This window comes from Monodelphis domestica, chromosome 3 (assembly GCF_027887165.1).
Source record: "Monodelphis domestica isolate mMonDom1 chromosome 3, mMonDom1.pri, whole genome shotgun sequence".
Taxonomy (NCBI): Eukaryota; Metazoa; Chordata; class Mammalia; order Didelphimorphia; family Didelphidae; genus Monodelphis; species Monodelphis domestica.
In genome coordinates, this window is record NC_077229.1 from 26804953 (window position 1) to 26828401 (window position 23449).

The following is a 23449-nucleotide window of genomic DNA, read 5'->3' on the forward strand; positions in this document are numbered from 1 at the left end:
AGAGCTAGAAGAGGCCTCGCAGGCCCGCTCATTAATGCGGACTCTCGTCCAGTGCGTGCCTTTTCATACACGACTTTTTCATCTTCTTATGCCTGTTATGTTATCTATGTAGGGAATGCTCAGTGCAGAAATGCCATCTCCTAAGAAAGATTAATGGGCTGCAACTACTATTGTACTCCTCTGGAGTTGCCTGACCCATGGGAGGCTTCAGCCACTTGCCCGGGGTCCCAGGGCCAGGACAATTCCTCCATCCACTCTGGCTCACCGTCACATTCTGTTTCATACCCTTCACTTTACGCGTGGGAGAGACTGAAGAGCCAACTTTCCCAGAACATGATTAATTTATATTTCATTTTTAGAAGTAGACGATCCCACCATAGAGGGGTCTCATCCAAAGAATCTTATCTTTTTTCATTTATTTTAAGGATTCTTGTGGTGGCAGAGAGATAAGTGCCAAGTAGGTGGTGGCTGAGATACCCTGGCTGGCCTACCGTGCCACCCACCACACAAGTTAACTACAGTTTCAAACACTTCAGACTCAGGCAGAACTGAAGGCAACATTTAAATTACTGAGGAAAACGACACTGAAAACACAAAATGATGTTCTTAGAAAAAGAGCAGATTTCATTTCCTTGTTTACCACCGAACCACCTATTTTTTCCACCTGCTTTTCATTTCTTAACAATTTAGTGCAATGCTAAAACAGGTAAACTGGTGTTTCAATTTAAATCTAAAATGAATCAAAGTTCTGGGAAGGTCAATTGCTTGCCCAATCTTGGTTCCAAAGAACAGATGGCGTAATACACTTTTCCTCTCAGTAGGGAGGGAAGTAGAGGACCTGGGGAGCAAATATCACATCCCTTTGTCAGAAACAGATGTCTACTGGCCTTGCTTAACTGTTTTTCTTTGTTACGAGGAGGGCAGCCATATCAGAAAACATCTTTAACAACAAAAAAATCAAGGAAACACCATAAAAAATAAATTGCCAAAGGGATTTGTTACCAATTAATTACAGGTTAAGCACAACCCCATCCTCTTTTTTTTAACAAGTTTCCATCAAAGTTCAATTATTAGGCGTGTAAAGGGAAAGAGTACATTTGGTCATCCAATCACCACTCCCCACTTAAAGTGAGTCACCAGATGCTGTCGCCCATTACCTTTGTCAGATGAGATCGAGAAATCAAGTAGGTGTGAACTGGGTGAACAAGGCCCATTGGCTGTGACAGGGCAGGCAAGGGACACACACTATGGACAGAACCTGGTGACCCCCTGCCTCCAGGCAAATGCTTCTTTTGTGGGAATACATGACAACATGGTAGGCTACATGTGGAGATGGGGGGAGAAGAGAGGGAGTGATGGAGCAGAAGGACCTAGAAGGGAGTAGGGAGAAGTGGGGAGAAGCCTGGCCTAAAGGGGGATAGAAAAGAAAAGAGGCCCTATTTTGGAGGCAACAGGCATTTCTACTGATGAAAGCTTCTTTGGATAAAGAGGGGTGCTCAGCGAAGAGAGATGAGGTCTTCACCATGGATGTGGCCAGAGGGATCTGGAGCCTAAAAAGTCTACTTGGGTAGGCTTAGGAGGGGTTAGAGGTCCTGGGAGTAACTGCACCCACAGATGTGGGGGAGCATGGACAGAGGGAGATTTACAGACTAATGCAGGAGGAAAAGGGCCAAAAAGAGAGGTTCTAGTCAGTGGGCTGTATAATCAGGAATGCGTTGAGGAAGGGACCCTGCAATGGAGTCACTGCTCTGAAAGGGAGACACAAAGGAAAAGGGTTAGACCCCACAGTCAGGGGCAGAAAGCACCGAGAGGGGAGAACCTAGAATGGTCATCCTGGAAGCTGAAGAATAGAGAAAAGAGAAGAACCAAATAATGATAGTGTCCATGAATCAGAGAATGAGCCCTAGAGTAGACAAAAAGAGACAATGGCCAAGAGAGTGAGAGAAATCCTTCTCAGAAAGAGGTTCAAAAGAGACAAAATTCAAAAACTAAAGAACAGGTCTAGCTGAAGGGAAGGAGGGGAAGGATGAATCCCAAACAAGAAGGGATCTGGGTGAGGGCAGGAGAACCAAGGGAAACAGGGCCCCCTTAAACAATGATTAAAATATAAATTATCCAAAGGAACATAATATTGTGTCTACAGTGAAAGAGGGAATTTGAGACTGAAAAGCTTCTGCCCCCCAGACAACATTAACACAACTAGGATACGAAGGGAAGTGGTCAAATGGGGAAGAAAATCTTTGTATCGTGTTCTCTATAAAGCCTTAGTACCCAAGATACATAAACTAGATAGATAGATAGATAGATAGATAGATAGATAGATAGATAGATGGATGGATGGATAGATACAGATAGATGGATGGATGGATGGATGGATGGATGGATGGATGGATGGATAGATGGATGGATGGATGGATGGATGGATGGATGGATGGATGGATGGACAGATATGCACACACACATATATGACTATATTATCCATTCTCCAATAAATAGTCAAAGAATATGAACAAACAGTTCTCAAAAAAGAATTACAAAGTACTTACAACCACATGAAAAAAATGCTCCAATCACTAATAATAAGAGGAATGCACATCAAAACAACCCTGAAGTCCCACCTCACACCCTGAAAATTAGCAAAAAAAGACAGAAAATGCCAAGAGCCAATGCTGGAGGGGTTGTGGGGAAACGGACACACTAATACATTGTTGATGGAGCTGTAAAATTAGTATAACCATTTTGGAAGCAATTTGGGGTTATGCAATAGAGTGACTAAAATATTCATATGCTTTGTACAAGCTTACACCCCTAGGAAGCTATCAAAAATAAGTCCCTTTATTCCAAAATATTTATGGCAGTACTTTTTATGATAGTTAAGAATTAGAAACAAAGTAAATGCTCAGCCACTGATGTTGAAGCATTTCAGTTATGTCCTACTCTGTGATCTCATTGGGGTTTTCTGAGCAAAAACTGTACTGGTTTGCCACTTTCTTCTTCACCTCATTTGACATATGAAGAAACTGAAACAAACAGGTTAAGTGACCTGCCCAGGATCACACTGCTAGTAAGTGTTTGAGGTCAGATTAGAACAAGATGAGTCTTCCTGACTCCAGGCCTAGCACTCTGTCCACTGCGCCACCCTGCTGCCCAAGGAAATAAAAAGAGGTAGGTCGATAGCTATCACAGACACGTAGGAAAGAAGCCTCAGTGGTCCCTATGAAATAGACTTGATTTCCCACAGTTTGCTCCTCCATGTCCCTGTATCCCAGGGGTGACGTGTCAGCACGTCTCAAACTCCAAAGTGTTTTGTAGCTCAATTCACATGTGAAATACTGGTATAGTTCCAGGCATGTCTCCAGCAGCTGCTGTGAGACTATCAGACTCGACCTACCTTTTGAGAAACATCCAGTTTAATCTCTGGACATTCTCTGAGCAGTTTCCCAATTCTAATTATATATCTGCTAAGAGTTGCCATATCTGCGAGGTGTTCTCATGTCAGTGGAATCACAAGTTCCACTGAGAGTGAGTCAGGGGCAGGGATCTGGCCTTATCCTGTGATTTCATTGGCAGAGGGAATGCCTTCAACCAATACACAACTGTATCTTTTTTGCAACTCAGGTCTTGGAAAGTCTACAGCAGGGGCATCAAACTCAAATAGAAACAGATTTCCGATTCCTCAGACTGACTTGAAAAAACACGAATGTATTGTAGTTTTGTTACAATTACATTTTAATCCAGCTTGGCTGTGTGTTGGGCACTCTTGTGACTTAGAAGCTAAGTGACTAGACGAGGGTGACAAAACCTGACCCCAGGTCATCCTGCACCAGTGCTGGCCTCTCTGTCCACTACACCAGGCCTCTCTTTGAAGGCGTGACTGTAAAACATAATTCTCCAATAGACTTCATGTATCAGAATTTCTGCATGTAGCAGTGGCCCCAGACAATGTTATTTTCCCATTAAGTCATTATAAGGAAACTCCTAAGCCACTAAACTCCTTTATGATGCAGTGTGATCAGTGGGCCAGGACATTAGCTGCTCAGATGCCTTTCCTATGGGACCGTCTCCTGCAAGATGGGTCAGCCCAGTCCCTTAGCACAGAACTGTCTCAATAGCTTTACATTACAACAGGAAATTCTTTATTTTTAAGTCTAGGAAAATGCATTAACTTAAATTAGAACAATGTAAGCTTTCTTTGATCACTGAGAAACAAGTATCCTTTAGGATCATCACCAATTTCCCATTAGAAGAAATCTGCATAAGGACACACATGCATATGCACGGCTTTCGATCTATGCCCCTACGATGCCATTTTCAGAGAGTTAATGACTTCATTGTCCAAGTTCTAGGTAAACGTGCACAAGCTAATGTCTTCCGCCCGCCCGTTAGGAGTCTCCATGCTACAGGTGATTCCAAAGTAAGGTGCATGATTTATTCATCTTATCTTATGTATATGATTGGCCCTCGCAGTCAGATATACCTATTAAAGGCATCCAAATAAAATAATGAAGTTCTTCATGCAAAGCTCCTTAATAGCATATATTCAATGATCTCATGGACTGACTGAGTGACAACTGATCGCTTCTCAAATTTTTAACTCCACAAAACATCTGAAGGAAAATGAACTTTAGGGCCATCAGTTGCGACCATGACTGGCTTTAGGTCAGATCCAAGTGGGCCTACAGGCCATTTCCATGTCAATGGGCACAATCACAGAGTCAGCACCAGAAGAGATCTTTGTTACCGCATTATATTCCCCACCCGCCAACATGACATCTTCACTCAAAAACAGAACTGGGATTGCAATCTACTGGGCATATATGGGAATGGAAAGGTGGTGGGCAATAATGAAGAGGAAGCAGAATAGGAGGGAGGGGGAGAAAAGAGCATGGTCCAAAAAAGGCACCAAAGGGAAGGAGAAAGTAGAGTAAATTAAAGAAAGTCAGCCATGAGAAAGAAGGGGAAAGGGCAGAAAGGCAAAGAGCATGAGAAGAGGAAAATGCTGAAAAAGTAGAGAAAAAGAAAATAAATAGGAATAAAGACGGAACAGTGGACAGAGCACTGGGCCTAGAGTCTGAAAAAGTTATCTTCCTGAGTTCAAATCTGGCCACAGACACTTATTAACTGTATCACCTTGAGCAAGTCACTTCATTTGCATGTTGGTCTCAGTTTCCTCATCTGTCAAATGAGTTGGAGAAGGAAATGGCCAACCACTCCAGTCTCTTTGCAAAGAAAACCCAAAAGGGATCTGACGACTTGAAATGACTGAACAACAACAAAGTCAGGATGACAGCCACAGGTGGTAAGGAATGTGGGACTTTGGAGTTAGGCTATATTCACATGGACCTTTACAAGAAACACAGTCAAGGTATTTCGGGAGTAGCAAAGTATGTGGTGAGCGTCTAGCGACAGGCACTGAAGGGATGCTGAAGCCCTTCCAACTCAGTAAAATGAAGGAGGGTTTTAGAAACCCAATGTTGAGCCCCTCAGTATCTGTGGGAAGAATCTATATTTGGAGGGGTCTTCATGAAAGGCAAGGCCAGCAGCAACCCACGGTAAGTCAGTAGTGGTGGCAAGACTGTCAGCAAGGCCTAGAGAGAGCTCACAAGATGGTAAAGAGCCTGAGAATCAGCACATTCATCATTTCAAGGAAGGTGGCTTGCCAGTCCTGTAGGCTTTCCTGCTGAGTAAAAGAGATGCGGGACGGGACGAATGAACCCTGTCCTGAGGGAGAATAAAACATTTTCTGAAAAGCAATGATTGTTTTCTGGGAGTGGGGGAGCAAAAGAGTAACCAGGAGACAAGTCCTACAGTCAGTCCTACTGACATTTACCTCCAAGCAAACAAGCCAATTGTCACCTTTCTGAGACAAATGAGTACATGATTCTCTGGTTCTCCATTTTGCCTACGGACGTGCCTGGTGCCACTTACATTCCCTTTTCATAAGTTGATCATGAATTAACTACTAGGCAACTGGGAACCAATAATGATGCATCGTCCCTGGTCAGAATCAACACCTGCCAAGCCGGTGGGCAAACAGTGCTGCAGGAACTGCAGGAACAGGAACAGGGCAATTTCTTCCCTCTTAATTTTTATTAAGAATGATATTATAAATGAGGAAACTGAGGCCTGGATAGGTAACATGCCTTACTCAAAGCCACACACAAAGGTGAGCTGGAACCCCCATCCTCTGACTCCAAACCCATCTCCCTCTGATGCTACAGAGCTGCAAGACAGCAGTAATGTTCAAAAGAAGAGATTCAAATTCCCTAATAGGAAGAAGGAAAACTGAGAACTCCTTCAAAGGCTGAAGTTCTCAGAGCAGCTGAGTCCTGACTGGCTAAGAAAGCAAATGTTTAAAGAGAGCAAGAACCCCCTTTTGGGTTGCTAAGCAACCACTCCCTTGCTCCAAAGAATTCACCTACCATCCCCTTTTGTACTGGCCAAAGGACCCTCCAGGGAAAATTGCAGAAGCTACTCCAGCTAAATCCTCTTCCTGGCAGGGAATGTGTATTTTTCAGAGGTTACTCTAGGTATTTACTGTTGTTGCTGCCAGCCAGTTAGGTCTATCTGTGTAACAAAGGGCTTTCGCACATTTTCTCGTGGGAACCCCACAATCCTTCCATGAGTTAATCGAGCAGGCATTTATTACTATTGCCATATTAAAGATGAAGAGGTTGGGGCTCAGAGAATGTCACTGAGGGGACCAATGGCCCACATTTCCTAAATGAAACACAGGCCTCTGAGTCTTGTGGCTTTCCCATCATTCCCTGCTATATGGACCCCCTTCTTTGAACAATCAACAAACAAAGCTGCACAAGGTATATATTTTTCTTACCAGAAAAATCTCCCTTCTTCTCAAGATCACATATAAAATGGAACATTCATAATACTTTGCTATCATAACAACCATCACTACTGACATTAAAGCATGCAGAGTGGAACTCACCAATTTTCTGATTGAAAATCTTGTCAAATGTTAATTCACCTCTCTCATTAAGATACTTCTGCATTAAATTCCGGATACTGAAAAACAACAGGGAAGCATATTCTTAGGAATACAAACTGAATTTTGAGGGAAAAAAATATCCTAGGATCAACCCACTCGAATGAAGAGCTCCGGGACATGAATAGGAAACAAGGAATCTGGGAGACCTCGGCCAGTCTGTCACTCAATAATTCTCCTTGGGTCTCAGTTTCCCCACCTCTAAAATGGGAATGCTGAACCAGAGACTTTTTGGTTCTACCATTCTTTTTGTTTGTCTATAGATATTCAGTAGAAATGCTAAGCCTGTGAAATACCTCCAATAACTGAATTAATATAAAATAGCAGTTTCAAATTCAAGCCATGATCCAGGCCTGATCTTTAGGTTTTTATCCCAGTACTACAACTGGAGGTATGATTCATATAGAAATTGTCTAAGGGGAACTGATGGAAGTTTGGTCCTTAAAAAAATAAAAAATAAAGCACGAACGAACACACACACACACACACACACACACACACACACACACACACACACAACTTTAGAAATTCTGAACTTTAACTTGAAAACAGAAAGAACTGGAAGATTGGAAAGTCATTCACCAATGAGGGCTCCCCATGGCTGCTCGTCTCTTAAGGCCTGCCCAAGGTCTTCTTCCAGACTGAAGGCTGGCAGATTTAGATAAGGTGCGGGGCCCAAGAGGAAAAGTGAGGGAAAAAGAATGAGGAAATATCATTTTAGCAGATGGTATACTTGATCTGAGAAGGTGTTGGGCAACATGAGGCCCCTGATGTACTGGGCTCTCGTGAACAGGAACAGGAAATGTAAGGCTTGGAAAGAAAGATACAAAAAGAGACCACACAAAGATGTCATAGACAGGTGTTGCTTTCATAATACTGCATAAAACTAATCAACCATTTGTCTCTTTATTTTTCATGACACTTGACCCTATGACAGAGGGACAATACTCAAAAGAATTATTGCAAAGAATTATTAAATTCTGATAGTCTTGAAACATGAAAGCCTGACCCCCCCAGAAAATAAATCTTTGCATTCACAGAGTGCTGTCAAGTTGCAAGAGCACTTGTCAAAGAGCTCCCTTGTGAAGTGATTATTGCCACTTTTTGCCACTTTACACCTACAACACAATACCCATTTCCCAAATAAGAAAACTGAGGCTAGGGGAGGCTGAAAGACTTCCCAATGGACACAAGGCAGGTAAGTAGCTGAGAATCATCTGCACAGGGAAAATAATGGAGTCCGTAGGAACTGAAAAATGGACAAGGGAGAAGGAAAGAAGGGCTGGACAGAACCTCAGAGGACACCGTGGGTAAGTGGGCATGGCCTGAATGGAGATGCAGGAGAGGAGACTGAGATGGAACAGTCAAACAGGTAGATGAAAAGACCCAGGAGAGATTCAGGGCCTGGAAACCAAGAGAGAAAAGAAGATCAGACAGGGCAGGGTCAAGGACAGTGTGGGAGAGAGCAGGTTCAGTGGAATGACGAGATCTGAAGCCAGACAGCGGACAGTTCAGAAGAGGAGGAGAAGAAAGGGCTTTGCTTGGCAAGGAGAAAAGTCATTTCTTCATGAAAGATGGAGTGGAGGAGAGAGTGGGGGGAAGCATCTAAGTGAGATGAAATGAGGAGGAGGGAAGAGGGAGTTCTCAGTGAACAGACTCAATTCTTTCAACAATCTATGAGGCGAGGGGAGGTTCTCCTCTGAGAAAGTAGGAGGTTTGAGAAGGGATGCCAAAGTGGAACTGCTGCCGTAGTGAGGGGGAGAATGAATAAATTAGGAGGTGTAAAAGCCTTGTCACAACGAGAGCCCAGATGAGAGGATGTAGCATCAATTTGCATCGGATCCAGCCAGCATGGATTCATCTTTTTCTCCAGCTTCTTTCGGCAGTACATAGTAGGAGCAAAGGCAACAGCCAGTGGGACCATTCGAGGCTGAAGTTCACCAGGGCAAGCCTGATGATCACCTATGGGGACAAAGGACTTGAAAGAAGGCAGGGAGGAGGTAGAGGAGTCAAAGTAGGCTAGCCAGGGCAGGGGTGCTGGTGTGGAGAAGAACTGAGGGGCAGAGGTATCAGAGCTCAAGGGGAGAATAAGAATGGAGCTAGGGATTGTCTGGCAGAAAGAAAGATGAAATGACAAGCGTGTGATCGGATAAAGGAATGTTGGAAGTCATGAGCACTGAAGGGGAAAAACTTGTGGATGATGACGAGATCAAGGATATGACTCTGGGGGAAGAAGAGGTGAGCTGTAAGTCAAAGGAAATGAGCAATCTGAGGGCCTGCACAGTTGGGCTCTTAGGAAGTATCATCAGCAGGTGCTGAAGTCTCCTAGAAAAGGGGCAGAAGTTAGGAAGAAAGACTGAGCCGGGCATTGAACCCACTGAGGGAGGAAGAAGAGTGCCCTGGAGGCTGGTAAATGACAGTTACCACAATCTTAACTTGGTGATCAGTTTTGACTGAATGAACCTCAGATGGGGAGAGACCACTCGGTGATGGTAGAGAACTTGGAAGTGGCAATGGGGAGCAAGGATGCTGACCTGCCCACCACAAGCAGGGTGGCCAGGGGAAGGAATAGAGTAGGAACAAAGAAGCAGGCAATGGGAAATAAGGAATGAGGTGTGTACAATAAAGAGAGGAAACAAGCATTCACTAAGCACCTACTATGTGCTCAACATGCACTAAGCGTTTTACAAATATGATCTCATCTGAACCTCCCAACAACCCTGACACAGGCCTTATTATGATCATCATTTCACAGATGAGGAAACTGAGGCAGTCAAGGACAGTCAGGAGTTGAGAATCGCTGGGATGGGAAGGGCAAATGCTGATTTCACAGTAAGGAAGCTATGAGGCTTTTATTTTTTTTTTTAATTTGGTTTGACCTTTGGTTTCCTTCACTGAGCAAAGTATCTTTGGCCTTGGATCAGCTTCTGCATTCTGACTACTTATCCAGAGAAATGTTCCAATTTTCCATCTTTTTTACTCTTACTATAGGACTAGGAATAGTCAGTCAGCCAAATAAACATTTACTAAGCACCTACTGTGTACCAGGAACAGTGCAAAGTGCTGGGAATGTGAAGAAAGACCAAAGTGAGTCCCTGTGCTCAGGAAGCTCCCAGTCTAAAGGGAAGACAACACCTTCTTTGAAGAAGCTGAAAGGAAAGGAAGAGAGGGGCCAGGTGGGTAACGAGCAGGGGATTGCACTAGGCCCCTTCCGGGGGGGAGTTCTCCAATCTCCACCCTCCGCCCTCTTTGGTACAGGGAGTTCCCTCTGGAAAAGACTCCCGTTTTCAATGTAAGTTGGCCCCTTCTTTGCAAAGTTGTTTAGAATGATGGTGTCAAACTCAAAAAGAAACTGGGCCACCAACGCCCACAGAAAGGATCTCTGAAAATCACATATTAATACTGTCTATGTGTGCTGGATTCTCATTGATTTTGTTACATTTTTCCCATTGACATTTTAATCTGGTTCCTGGAGTAAATAACATTATGTAATAGTAATAATTAATATTTACATAGCACCTTCTCTGCAGCAGGCATGTGCTACAGATTTTACAATTATTGCCCTCTCTGATCTTTACAACCCTAGGAGGTAGGTGGTAGTGTTGTCTTCAGTTTGAAGATGAGGAAACTGAGGCAGACAGAGGGGAAGCGAACTGCTCAGGGTCACACAGCTAGTATCTGAGGCCAGGCCAGTCTTCTTGACTCCAAGCCCAGAATTCTATCCACTGCACCAGCTGGCTGCTCCCATGAAAACTATTTCCCAGTAGCACTTGGCAAAGACAATCTGCTAAGATACTGAGGGGCTAAAATCAGCCCTGGTGGAAATACAAATGCTGTCAAAATCACAGACCCTTTAAAGAACTGGATTGCCTTACATCTATTATTTTTCATGCTACCCTTGAGAAAGAGAATGAATAGGCATTATTTTCTACATTTTACAGATGAAGAAACTGAGGTCCCAAGTTATTAAATAGAATGTTAGTCTAGAAAGAACATTAGAGATCCAGTTCTCGTTTTTTACAAAGAAGGAAACCAAGGTGCAAAAAGGCATGGTTTTCCAAAATCCAACATCTATTCAGTGGCCAAGCTGGGAACAGAGCCCAGATGGCCTGATTGTTCTCTCTGGTACTCCACAGTTTCCTATTAGCCCCCTCATTGCTGCCTATAAATGTGCCCAAGTCTCTGTTGTGCTTTAAAAAATAAACAAACAGCAAACAAACCAAATCCAACCCTTTCAATAAATAACGTCTTCTCCCCTCAAACTACCAGACTCTTTCCCTCCTCCCTTTCATAACCAAACCTGGGGCGGGGGGTAGGGTGGGGGGAAACCTGGCTGCATTTGCTTCTCCTACTTCCTCTCCTCTCTTTAGGTTCTGACCTCATCAAATGGAAACTGTTCAGTCTGAGGTTACCAGTGACATCTTTATCATCAAACCCAACAGGTTCTTCTCAGCCCCTACAGCTCCTGGCCTCTCTGTGGCCAACACCACTGACTAAGCCCTCTTCTCGGATATTCTCTTCTCATCTAGCCACCTATCTGGCTACTTTTTTTTACAGATGAGAATCAAAGGAAAGCTCGACAAAGTCCCATCCTTTGCATGGTGTCCTAGAGGAAGCCAAAGTCATAGCCAGGATTCAAACTCAGATCCTCTGACCCCCTCCCCCACCAACATGTTTTCCACTGTCCCATAAGAACAATCCCCATGAGTTTAAACATTATCTCCATATCGATGACTCTCAAATCTCTAGATCCTGACTCAGTCTGTCTCCTGAGGCCTAGTTCCACATCACCAACAGTGAATTGAACATTTCCAAAATGGATGTCCTAGAGATGCTAATAAAAAAAATAATAATTGATAGCTAACATTTATAGAGTTTCATATGTGTTGAGTGTACTTGCTTTTAATGAATATTATTTCTTTAAATCCTCATAACAACCTTGTGAGGTGAGTGCTATTATTATCATCCTCATTTTACAGATGAAGAAACTGAGGCAAACAGAATTCTTTGAGTCATTTTCCTGGGGTCACATAGCTAGTCAGTGTCTGAGGCTGGATTTGAACTCAAGCCTTCCTGACTCCAGGCCCAGGAATCTATCCACTGTGTCTCCTAGCGGACATCTTAAACTCAACATATGTGAAACCGAAATCTTCCCCCTTAATTTTTTCTCTCTTTCTAACCTCCCTGTTACAACAGAGGGTACCACTATCCACCTTCCCAGGCACCTAGGTTCACAAATTAAATAAGAGTCATCCTCAACTCTTTCCTATCCCTCAGCTCTCAGATTCTCTCCAAAGACCCAACCAGTACCTAAGTCAGAGCCCCATCACTTCCCCCTGGACGATTTCAATAGCAACCTCCCAACTGGGCTCCCTGTTGCCAATTTTTCTCCTCTCCAATCCATCCTCTGTACAAAGTGGCCTGGGTCTTTCCTTCTGGAATTCTATGTGCCACTCCCTGTCTAGGTCATCTCATCTGCTATCACTATGCTTTTCCACAAAGTATCTGTCCTTCATGCCTGGGTCACCTTTCATCTTCATCACTGCCTCATAGAATCCCTTGCTTCAGTCACAACGCAGCTCAAGTGCTCCTTCCTGAGCGGATCCCATCCTGAGACCCTTGTCAGTGCCCTCCCTCCAGAACACGGGGCATTTACTTCTATTTGGGGAAATTGAGGGGATTAGGACTGCAAGTGGGAACCGAGTAAAACCCCACTGACTCCATCTTGTGACTCAGTTCTAAAGCTAGCTCAGTTCCCTCTCTATTCAATTGGATCTAGTCTATTCTATCGGATCTAGTCCAATTTCTGTCTTGTGAGAAAACTTTACTCCAATGTGGGAATTGGGAGAAAACTTTTTTGCATTCTTTGAACCTAACCCTGCATAGCTTGGGAAGCTGGACCATTTCTACTTGTTGCTTAAGGACCCAGGTTGTGCCCACCAAAAAACCAGGCAGATCCTAAGATTGATGGAAAGAATTTTCTCACAATTCTATATCTCAAGAAACTCTTATGTTTTATCAGAAAACTGCCCCTGTACTGACCAATCAATTATTGTTTCCATGTTCCTTTTGGATCCGTCTTTTTTTCCTGATTTCAGGAATTATACCTGTTCACTCTCCCCCTCCCAATCTGGAAAGTCTCTAATCTTTCATTCAATTAGAAAACAGATTACTTAATGGCATATTGTCTCCTTTTAATTGACTGGTCTCGATTGATTAATTGTTTTTCATGTATAAGTCTGTCCCTCCCTGTATTTAGGGTCCCAGCCTGAAGGTGAGGAAGGGGCCTGGTCCCGATTTGTTGGGCAACTGGCAGGCATTGCTTACTATACTGATAAGCTCAGAAGATCAAACCTGTGTTTCCTCAGTCATTTCATCTGTAATCCACCACACTGTTGTTGTTTCCCCAGTGGAAAGTTAGCTCCTTACTCAGCATTTAACAAAGTGCCTAACCTGTGGGCAAGGCTTACCCAATTCTGGTGGAATGACTAAATAAGTGCTTTTCTCATAACTAATAAGCAGCTGAGGCAGGACTTCAGCTTACCGGTCCAAGGAGCCAGTCTTCCCATCACAACATAATCAAACTCTCTTTTGTGACAAGAAACACAACAGCTCACTAAAGCTACCCAACAAAATAGTTTTCACACTTAAAATGTCTTATTTGTAATATAGGCACACCTGAGAATCTTAACTATTGAGTCATTGGCACTCGTGGATTCAAGGAGGGGAAAGCCTAGGTGGGCGGATCTGCAGGTACATCTTCTATGCAGACATGCGTGTACACATACACCCATGCGGATAGATGCATATGGCAGCACTTGGCAAGCTCAAAATAGACACCCAGCCAAGTACTTGCCAGCCGCTTTCTTCAGTTATTCTAGTCACCCCCCACCAAGTGAAGGAAACGACAATTATTCTTAACCCGAACGACCGCGTGTGACACCATCCCACTGAAATTCCAACGATCTCCCTGTTCTCATCAGATGTGAGCCTGGAACAAGATCCAAAATGGGTCTCTATGGAGCCGAGGGCTACTGGCCATTGAGCCAATTTCCTAACGGAGGGCTGTACTCTGGAACAAGGGTTGCACAAGAGGAAAGGGAAAGCAGGTGTTGGTTACAACTACCAGAGTAAAATGATGCTTCCAGCAATGGCCCTTAACTGTGAAGGGTCTCCCGACACCATGTGGCATAGTTAGAGGCTAGAAAGTTAGGCCGGAAGTGCCCATCTCACACAAAGCAAATGGGACGAGCAGCCCTTGGACAGGTCCCATCGTCCCCGCTCTCCAGCACCCCCCTGCCTGCATGATTATCCAAGGGCTCAGACAGGAATCCTGCACAGAGCCCAAAGGCTGCCACTGTCTTATGATGCTAACCTATGCATTATGCATGTGCTCAAACTAAGGAAACCTTTAATATTAACTTAACATTCTTACTTATTTGCAGCCTCCACAGAGAATCAGATGCCGTGTCTTGTCAATTCTCTCCCCGTCCCATCTCTCACTTTCATTCAGTCCTTCCCCGTTCAAGCACTAATCCGTGACTCCTCTGGAACAGGACTAATCACTTCCTAACTGGCACTCTGGCCTCTGGGCTTTCAGATCTCCAATCCTTCCTCCACATATCCAAATGGATATTCTTTTTTTTTTAAACCTTTACCTTCTGTCTTGGAGTCAATACTATGTACTGGGTAAGGGTTTTAAAAAAATAGAGTATTGGCTCCAAGGTAGAAGAGTGCTGAGGGCTAAGCAATGGGGGTCAAGTGACTTGTCCAGCCACACCTCTAGGAAGTGTCTGAGGTCACATTTGAACCCAGGACCTCCTGTCTCTAGACCTAGCTCACAATCCACTGAACCACCCAGCTGCCCCCCCCCCCTAGATATTCTTAAGGCATATGTGTAATGACATTCACTCCTTAGGAAATCATCCAAATTAAGGAATTTTCCCCCAGTCACACAGTGGTACATTATTAATTCAGGACCCCAACCCAATCCTTTGCTCTCTCATTCAGTATAACCATAAATAAATCTCAATCTCTAGCACTGTGGTGGCGAACCTTTGGCCTGCATGCCAGCAAGGAAATCAGAGCCCTTTCTGTGGGAACATGCATTGTTCCCTGGCACAGAGTTTGTTACTAGAAAGCCAGAGGGATGTGGGCCAAGCTGCTCCCCGCCATCTCCATGTGTACCTGAGGACATTTCTCACATCCTTCGCCTCTCTCAAAGGTCTGCCATCACTGCTCTAGAGGCTTCAATTTCCTCCTCTACAAAACAGGGATGATGATACATATATAATCTGCTGCCATGGCCTTGTGAGGTAAGTGCTTTGTTACCTCTAGAAGAGTATAAAAATATCTGAGATTGCTACTCTGGCTATTCTAATTAGAGTAACAATGGAAAAATAAGGATAAACACAATAGATTCCATGGAGTTTAATCCAGAGCTTTAAGCCAGAGAGCTAAGATAAAATCTAAAATTTCAAATAAAAATTAAATGTTCAATAAATGTTATTAAGAGTAATCAAATGTACTTTCTGGCCATGTGACCTTGGGCAAGTCACTTGACCCCCACTGCCTAGTTTTTTGTTTTTTGTTTTTTACCACTCTACTGCCTTAAAACCAATACATAATATGATTCTAAAATGGAAAGTAAGGGTTAAAAAAAGAGTAATTTAGTGTTAAGAATAGCTCTTCCTACCCTGTTCTAATTCCAAAATAACTAAAGAAAAATCTAAAACACACAGAACAACCACTAGTTAGCACAGTTGATAGAGAACACCAGGCTTAGAGTTAGGAAGACCTGAGTTCAAATCTCGCCTCAGATGCTTTCTACCTGTTTGACTCAGGATAAGTCACTTCACCTCTGTCTTCCTCAGTTTCCTCAACTATAAATTGGGAACATACCTTTCAGGGTTGCTGTGAGAATCAAAAAAGATAACACTTCTAAAATAGAATAGTGGTTGGCACATAGTAAGCACTATAATAAACAATAATAATAGCCAGCATGTCTAGTTTTAAATTCGACACGTCACTTTACAAGCATTATGTGACTTAATCCTTACAACAGCTGGGAAATCGGTACTATTACTTCCATCTTACAGATGAGTGAACCGAGGCAGACAGAGGTGGGCGGGCAGTGAGTGACTTGCCTGGGATCACACACGTCATACTGCCTGAGGAAGGATTTGCTATCAGGGCTCTGACCCTCTGCAGCATGGTAAGAGGCCAAGCCTGTGGCCGTTGTCTGAAATGGCGTGACAGCTTATCTTTGAAATGTGCACTTCCTACATATGTCCCGTTACTGATTATTGTCCACCTCCCTCCATACACACTCAACAGCCCCCTCCAAAGAGCTGCCTTCCTCCAAATCTCGATGAAAATTCCGAAGCCAGATTAGAGATTGTCCCAGTAAACTCGGCAGATTGTGAGGCTTTTCTGAAATGAATTTGCAGAGTTCAGACAAGTCTGCCCAGTCTGTTCCAGGCAAATCTTGTATGATTTGCATTCTATTACCGGTTCCGTATGAGCCAACTGACATTCAAAGGCGGACAGACAACAAACCAATAAAACTAAACTGGATTAGAGTGACTGTCTTTTTTCTAGAATAGTCACCATCCACCTCCCATTTAAAATGGTACTAAATAGTCTGGCTGAAATTTCACCAATAAAAGTCATTACATACACGAGCTACATTAGATTTCTAATATATTTCACGAATCCAATTAAACTATTCTTGACTTTTTTCTAGCATTATTAGCTTGCTATTATAGTTGGAAGTAGCTGAGATACTTAAGCTCAGACTTCGATTTTATGATTGACTCCATAACTCTCAGATTCCCCGTTTTCCCAGTCAGTAAAATGAGCTGCGCTGGACCAGATGTGGTGCCTTACAAGTCAAACCTCTCACGGGCTTAGCACCCTTCCAGGTCTGGTCTTCCATGATTTTCTGTGTTCCTAGTTCTAACATTCTATGGTTCTAGACACAAATACATACGACTCCAAGGTACCTTGTACCTTGTTGTCACAGGTTTTCTATTAGTTGTGATTTATAATTTTAGAGCTAACATCTTCATTTCTGATTGATACTCAATGAACTGCTGCTAAATTGGCAGATTCCTAATTAGGACTCTTAATCTCTATCTTCAGATTAGTTAACAACTCAGTTAAGAAGGTAGGGGGCAGCTGGGTGGCTCCCTGGATGGAGAGCCAGGCCTAGAGACGGGAGATCCTGGGTTCAAATCTAGACTCAGACACTGCCCAGCTGTGTGACCCTGGGCAAGTCACTTGACCCCCATTGCCTAGCCCTTACCACTCTTCTGCCTTGGAGCCAATACACAGTATTGACTCCAAGACGGAAGGTGAGGGTTTAAAAAAAAGAAGTTAATCATCTGTGAGGAAGGGGCAATTAGGTGGTACAGTGGGATAGAGAGCCAAGTCTGGAGAAGGGAGGAGACCTGGGTTCCAATGTGGCCTCAGACACTTCCCAGCGGGGGGACCCTGGGCCAGTCGCTTAACCCTGACTGCCTAGCTCTTGGCACTCTTCCTTCTTAGAACTGATACTAAAATCAAAGGAAGGTTTTCTAAAATAAGTAAGCATCCAGCAGCTTAATAACTAGCTATCTGATGAACTGACTATAAGTCAAAACCTAAATGTAATTGATGTCTTGATGCTTGAATCCATTCTAACTTAATCGATGTTGCTTTGTGAATTCTGAATTATTCCTCTTGGGCTTTTCTTAAAGTGATGCCACCTTTGTATTTCCAACGTCTTATTCAAATAACTGCGTTATTGACAAGTAATTTCTAAATCCTGAACCATTATCTTTCTCCCTAATGGGTAATGTTGTATTCACAAATTCCCTGCACAGATATTCGGGGAAAATATTATCATCATTTTTCAGATGGAAAAATGAAGGAAGAAAGAGGTTTTAGAGTACCTGATCAAAACCACACCACTGAGGAGGCTGATGCCAATGTGCAGACAGGTGCCTCGTTCCACTAGATCACAAGAGGGCCCACAGATTTATCAATGAGCACCCCAAAAATCACAAGCAAATACTCTCATTTCCTAAGATGGGGGGGGGGCTGGGAAATGTAAGTGCCAGGCAAGAGAGAAGAAATTCTGAGTTAAAATGTAGTAGTACATGCCCATAACAAAAGGAACTAAGTGACAGATGAAAGTATTAATAATAATAGCTGGGGGCCAAAAGGCAGCTCAGTGGATAGCATGCCAGGCCTGGAATCAGGAGGTCTTGAGTTCAAATCTAACCTCAGATACTTCTTAGCTGTGTGACCCTGGGCCATTGCCTAGCCCTTACCATTCTTCTGCCTTGGAACCAACACTCAGTATCAATTCTAAGGCAGACGGTAAGGGTTTTTTTTAATAGCAAGCCAATACAGAGCTAGAACTATAGAGAAGGAATGTTTTGTTTTCATCAGTGCTGCATACTTCCTTACATAATCTGTGTAGACATGTGATGTTCAAACACAGCCCTAATGGCGAGGAGAGGCCGAGGGGGGACGCTAATCAAGAGAAAGTGACCAGAAAGCTGAATAAAATCTTGGAGCAGATAAGCAGAATTCTGCGAGTACTGAAAATCTTTTCACCTGGGGGTATTAAGCAATTAGGATGACCTCACCTGCTACTATTTACCTACATGCAATTAATTAAATTAATTCTAGCTACTCGATTTAATTAATAATTCATTTTAAAGATCTTACAAACTGAATAGGAAGGAATGTCAAAAATAGCAATATATAAGTGTGGTACGGTTAATCAACTAGTAAGTTTAACAGAGCGTGCGTACCCAGAGAAAGAGTGCTGGATTGGAAGCTGGAAGGCCTCTCACAAATCTTGGCTCTGACACTACCTGTATGGCACTGAGCAAGTCACATAAGGTTTCTGGGAACTCAGTTCCTATTTGTAAAATGAAACAATTGGCATGGATGACCTCCAAGTTTCCTTTCAATCCTCAATCCATGATCCTATTATTTATTTCTCTGAATAGCATTAATAATATTTGATGGCCAAACTGTGCTTTAGAACCCAAAGCATTTTTAACCCTCACTTGCCATCTTAGAATCAATACTATGTAGTCATTCCAAGGCAGAAAAGCAGTAAGAGCTAGGCAATGGGGGTTAGGTGACTTGCCCAGGGTCATACAGCTAGGAAGAGTCTGATGCCAGATTTGAACCCAGGACCTCCCATCTCTGAGCCTGGCTCTCAATCCACTGAGCCACCCACACGTGTCCATAACCCAAAGCATCTTGAGAAACTTTGAAAAGCAATGTTGGAAGGGAAGAAGAAGAGTTGTCTGTAAATATTGGCCTGAAATCTGAACCTATAATCCCACATCCCAACTCCTGGGAGCTGAGTGACCACAGTAAGTCATTCAACCTCTCAGCCTCATTTTTCCTATCTTTAAAATGAAGATAATATCTTTTAGTTGTTCGATTCTCCTCGATCCTATTGGAAGCTTTCTTGGCAGAAATACTGGAGAGTTTGCCATTTCCTTTTCTAGCTCATTTTACAGATTAAGAAACTAAGGCAAACTGGGTTAAGTGACTTGCCTAGGACCACATCTGACTCTAGGCCTGGCACTCTATCTACTTTGCCACCCGACTGGCAGAACTAGAAAAACATGCAGCTAAATACCTGCCTTACAGAGTATCATGAAATCCAAATAAGATAATGTATAGAAAATGCTTTGTGATTTTTAATGCAGTTTCAATGTCAGCTGCGACTATATATGCAGAAGAGCAACAATTTCCTTTCTTTCTTCTCCATTTCAAAATTCTACATGACACCTTGTGGGGGTGTCAGCCGAGTAAGCCGAGAGCTTACTACTGACCAGGCGTTATGCTATGGGCTGGGGACATAAGAAAGCCAAAGGAAAGGTCCCTGCGCCCTCAGACAGCTCACACTCTGATGGAGGAGACGACTGCACGTCATCACACATACATACAAAAAACATTCCGTGTAAATGGAAGATGATCTCAGAAGCAAGGAGCAAAGAGGAACCAGAAAGGGGGTGTGAAGAAGCCAGGAAGCCAGCTGAGGAGAGGAGGCAGGGCAGGCAGGGCAGGAGGGCAGCTGGTGACAAGGAAGGGTCCAGAGATGGACTGTTGTGTGTAAGAAACATGAAGGAGGCCAATGCCAATGAACTGGAGAATACGCGGGGCAGAATAAGAGGTCCGAAGCCTGGAAAGCTAGAAGGGGACCAGGCTGTACAGGGTTTTAAAGGTCAGAGAGGTTGGCATCTTTGATGGTGGTGGTAACCGAGAGTCCCTGGAGTTGGGGAAGGGTGACGTGGTCAAACCTGCACTTTGAGAAGACCTGGCACCATGAAATAGAATGGACTTTGGATAGCCTGGAGTGGGCAGACTGGAGGCCGAAAGCTTCACCAGCAGGCTAGCAGCATCACTGCAGTCTCAGTGTGAGGTGCAGTGGCTGTGAGAGAGCATAGATACAGAGAGGTTGTGAAGGCCAACTAGACAAGACATAGCAACAAGTACCTGTCACTTCCAGGAGATGACACTGGATTCAGTGCAGTACCAGTGACAGAAGCTTAGCATAGGGAAGCTAAACTTAAGAAAGCTGGTCACTAGCCAATGACTTCTTTTTTTAAACTTTTTAATTTTTTTCAGTTACACAGAGAAACCATTTTTTGACGTTTTTCCTGACAGTTTGTACTTCAGATTCTCCCCACTCCTCCTTAAGGTGGTAAATATTCTGACAGAAATTATACCGATGCTTTTATGTGATAAATATTTCTATATTGCTCACGCCATAAGAGAAGATACATGCTTTGACTTGCAATCAAACACCAACAGTGCCTTCTTTAGCTGTGGACAGCATTTTTCATCATGAGTCCCTTCCCTTGTGGATATCTTGGAAACTTGCTTTGCCGTTAATAGTTTGGTCCTTCCCAGTTGATCATCATACAATATTCCTCTTACTGTATACATGGTTCTCAGTTCTCCTCACGTCACTTTGCATCAGTTCATATAAGTCTTCCTAGGTTTTTCTGAACTCATCCCGTTCATCATTATGGTACAATACCATCACATCTACATATAATAACGTGTGCAGCCAATCCTCGATTGATGGGCATCTCCTCAGAACCCAATTCTTCGCCACTACAAAAGGAGCCATTAAAAATATTTTTGTACAGGTAGGTCCTTTTCCCTTATCTCTGACCTGTTGGGGGATACCAATCCAGTAGTGGTATTCCTGGATCAAAGGGCATACACAGTTTCAGGGCCTTTGGGGCATGATTCCATATTGCTCTCCAGAATGGCTGTCCCCATATCTCCAACATTTATCATTTTTCTTTTTGGTCATATTAGCCAATCTGATAGGTGTAAGATGGCATTTTAGAGTTGTTTTAATCTTCATTTCTCTAATTAATAGTGAGTTGGAACATTTTTTCATATGATCATGGTTTTAATTTCTTCCTCTGAGAACTGCCTGTTCATATCATTTGACCATTTATCATTTGGAGAATGCTTTGTATTCTTATACATTTGACTCCATTCTCTTTATATGTGAGAGATGAGGCCTTTCTCAGATATACTTGCTATAAAAAAACTTCCCCCAAATTGTTGTTTCTCTTCTAATCGTGGTTGTGTTGGTTTTGTTTGTTCAAACTCTTTTTAATTTAATGCAATCGAAATTATTCATTTCATTTTTGTAATGTTCTCTATGTCTTATTTGGTCATAAATTCTTCCTTTACCCGCATGTCTGACAGGAAAACTCTTCCTTGTTCCCAAAATCTGTTCAGTGTCATCATTTATTTCTAGATCAAGTATCCATTTTAACTTTATCTTGACATATAGTATAAAATGTTATTTTATACCTAGTTTCTGCCATATTGTTTTCCAGTTTTCCCAGTAGTTTTTGTCAAATAATGAGTTCTTCCCCAAAAAACCTTGTATGTTTGGGTGTATCAAACACTAGGTTACTATGGTTATTAGCTACTGTGTGTTGATTTCCTAACCTACTCCATCGATGCACTACTCTATCTCTTATTCAGATTGTTTCAATGATTACTGGTTTATAATATAGTCTGAGATCTGGTACAGCTAGGCCTCTTTCCTTCATTTCTTTTTCATTAATTCCCTTGAAATTCTTGGCCTTTTGTTCTTCCAGATGAATTTTGTTATTGTTTTTCTAGCTCTATGAAATAATTTTTGGGTAGCTGACCAATGAATTCCTTTAGCCAAAACAAATAAATGAGACAAGTCAGTAAACTTTAAAGATGCAAAATGTCTTACTAACACTAGATACAAATAATGCAAACTAGCGATGGTGGGAATGAATACAAGATGGCGGCTAGAAGTAGGGATAGTTAATAGGACCGCCTATTCCCAAATAAATGTACACAATTATTTTTAAACAATTCCATATTGTAATATCCTGGTAAATTTAACACATCAGAAAATCAGGTCAACTCTACACAATCCTTTACTCTCGAACTCCCCGTTCCTTTGTCTTATTACTACTCATGCCCTGGCCAAGACCAACCCTGAACTGCTCCTAACATTCACCTCCAAGCTGATGGATGGAGCTCTGAGTCCAGCATCCTGTTATATTAACTACCTCCTTTTAAGCCTACAGATCAGTATCATGGCCCCCAAAGGTCCATGAGATTTCTTCCTATTAGGCTTTAAGTTTATTTTAGATGCAAAGGTTTAATTTCAGACAAAATTTCTCTGTGCCTCTAGGAAGGAATATTTAGACAGATTGTGGTTCTCTGCCTGGGGGCTTGGGGTGAAATTCCAGTTTACAGGAATCGTTTGGATGAAGCAAGAGAAAATGATAGTCTTTGCGAATAGACAAGAATGGGAAAAGTTGAAGAAAGAGTCAATACAGAACAACTAAGGAAGCCCCAAAATTCCTTCCAGAAAGGTGCAGAGCTTGATCCAAACAAAATATTTCAAGTCAGGAAGTAATAGTGAATAAGTTTTTTTTTTTTAAAGACTCCATCTATTATAAGCTATTATTGTGACAAAGCCGCCCAAAAAGCAAAACCAGAAGAAGAAAAAAAGAGTAGCCCTAAAACATCTAGAAGCAAAGAAAAACAAATTCAAATATAATCTCTAGAAAGAATAAGAAAGTCAAGAGAGAAGAGAGTCCCACAAACCTAGAAAAAAGACAGTATTAAGGAGGAGAGAGAGACCAATGGGGCCAAAGGCTGCAGAGAGGTCATAGAGAATGAGGACTGAGACAGGTCATTGGATTTGACAGCTAAGAGCATTGGTAACTCTGGAGAGGGCAGTTTCATTGGAAAACTAAAATAGGAAGTCAGATTATAAGTTTAGAAGAGACTGAGAGGAGAGACATCTAATGTAGACTTTTTGAGGAGTTTAGCATCAAACAGAAGAGACAGAGAACCACAGTGGGGATGGAAGGCTCAAGAGAGGACATCAGCAGAGTTTTTCTCTTT

The 23449-nt window shown here is 42.7% G+C and overlaps 1 protein-coding gene across 5 annotated transcripts in view; it reads right to left on the reverse strand.

The window, feature by feature from the left end:
* GRK3 (G protein-coupled receptor kinase 3) overlaps positions 1–23449 on the reverse strand; it is a 182237-nt gene that overhangs the window by 133325 nt on the left and 25463 nt on the right. For 3 of the 5 annotated variants that reach the window (XM_056821573.1, XM_001362084.3, XM_016432457.2), the window contains exon 2: positions 6947–7023. The exons of 1 other annotated variant lie outside the window; for it this stretch is intronic. In XM_056821573.1, coding sequence (XP_056677551.1) covers positions 6947–7023 — 77 coding nt within the window. Of the gene's footprint in view, positions 1–6946; positions 7024–23449 lie in introns of those variants that run through there. One more of the 5 variants, XM_016432458.2, reaches the window with a different exon arrangement.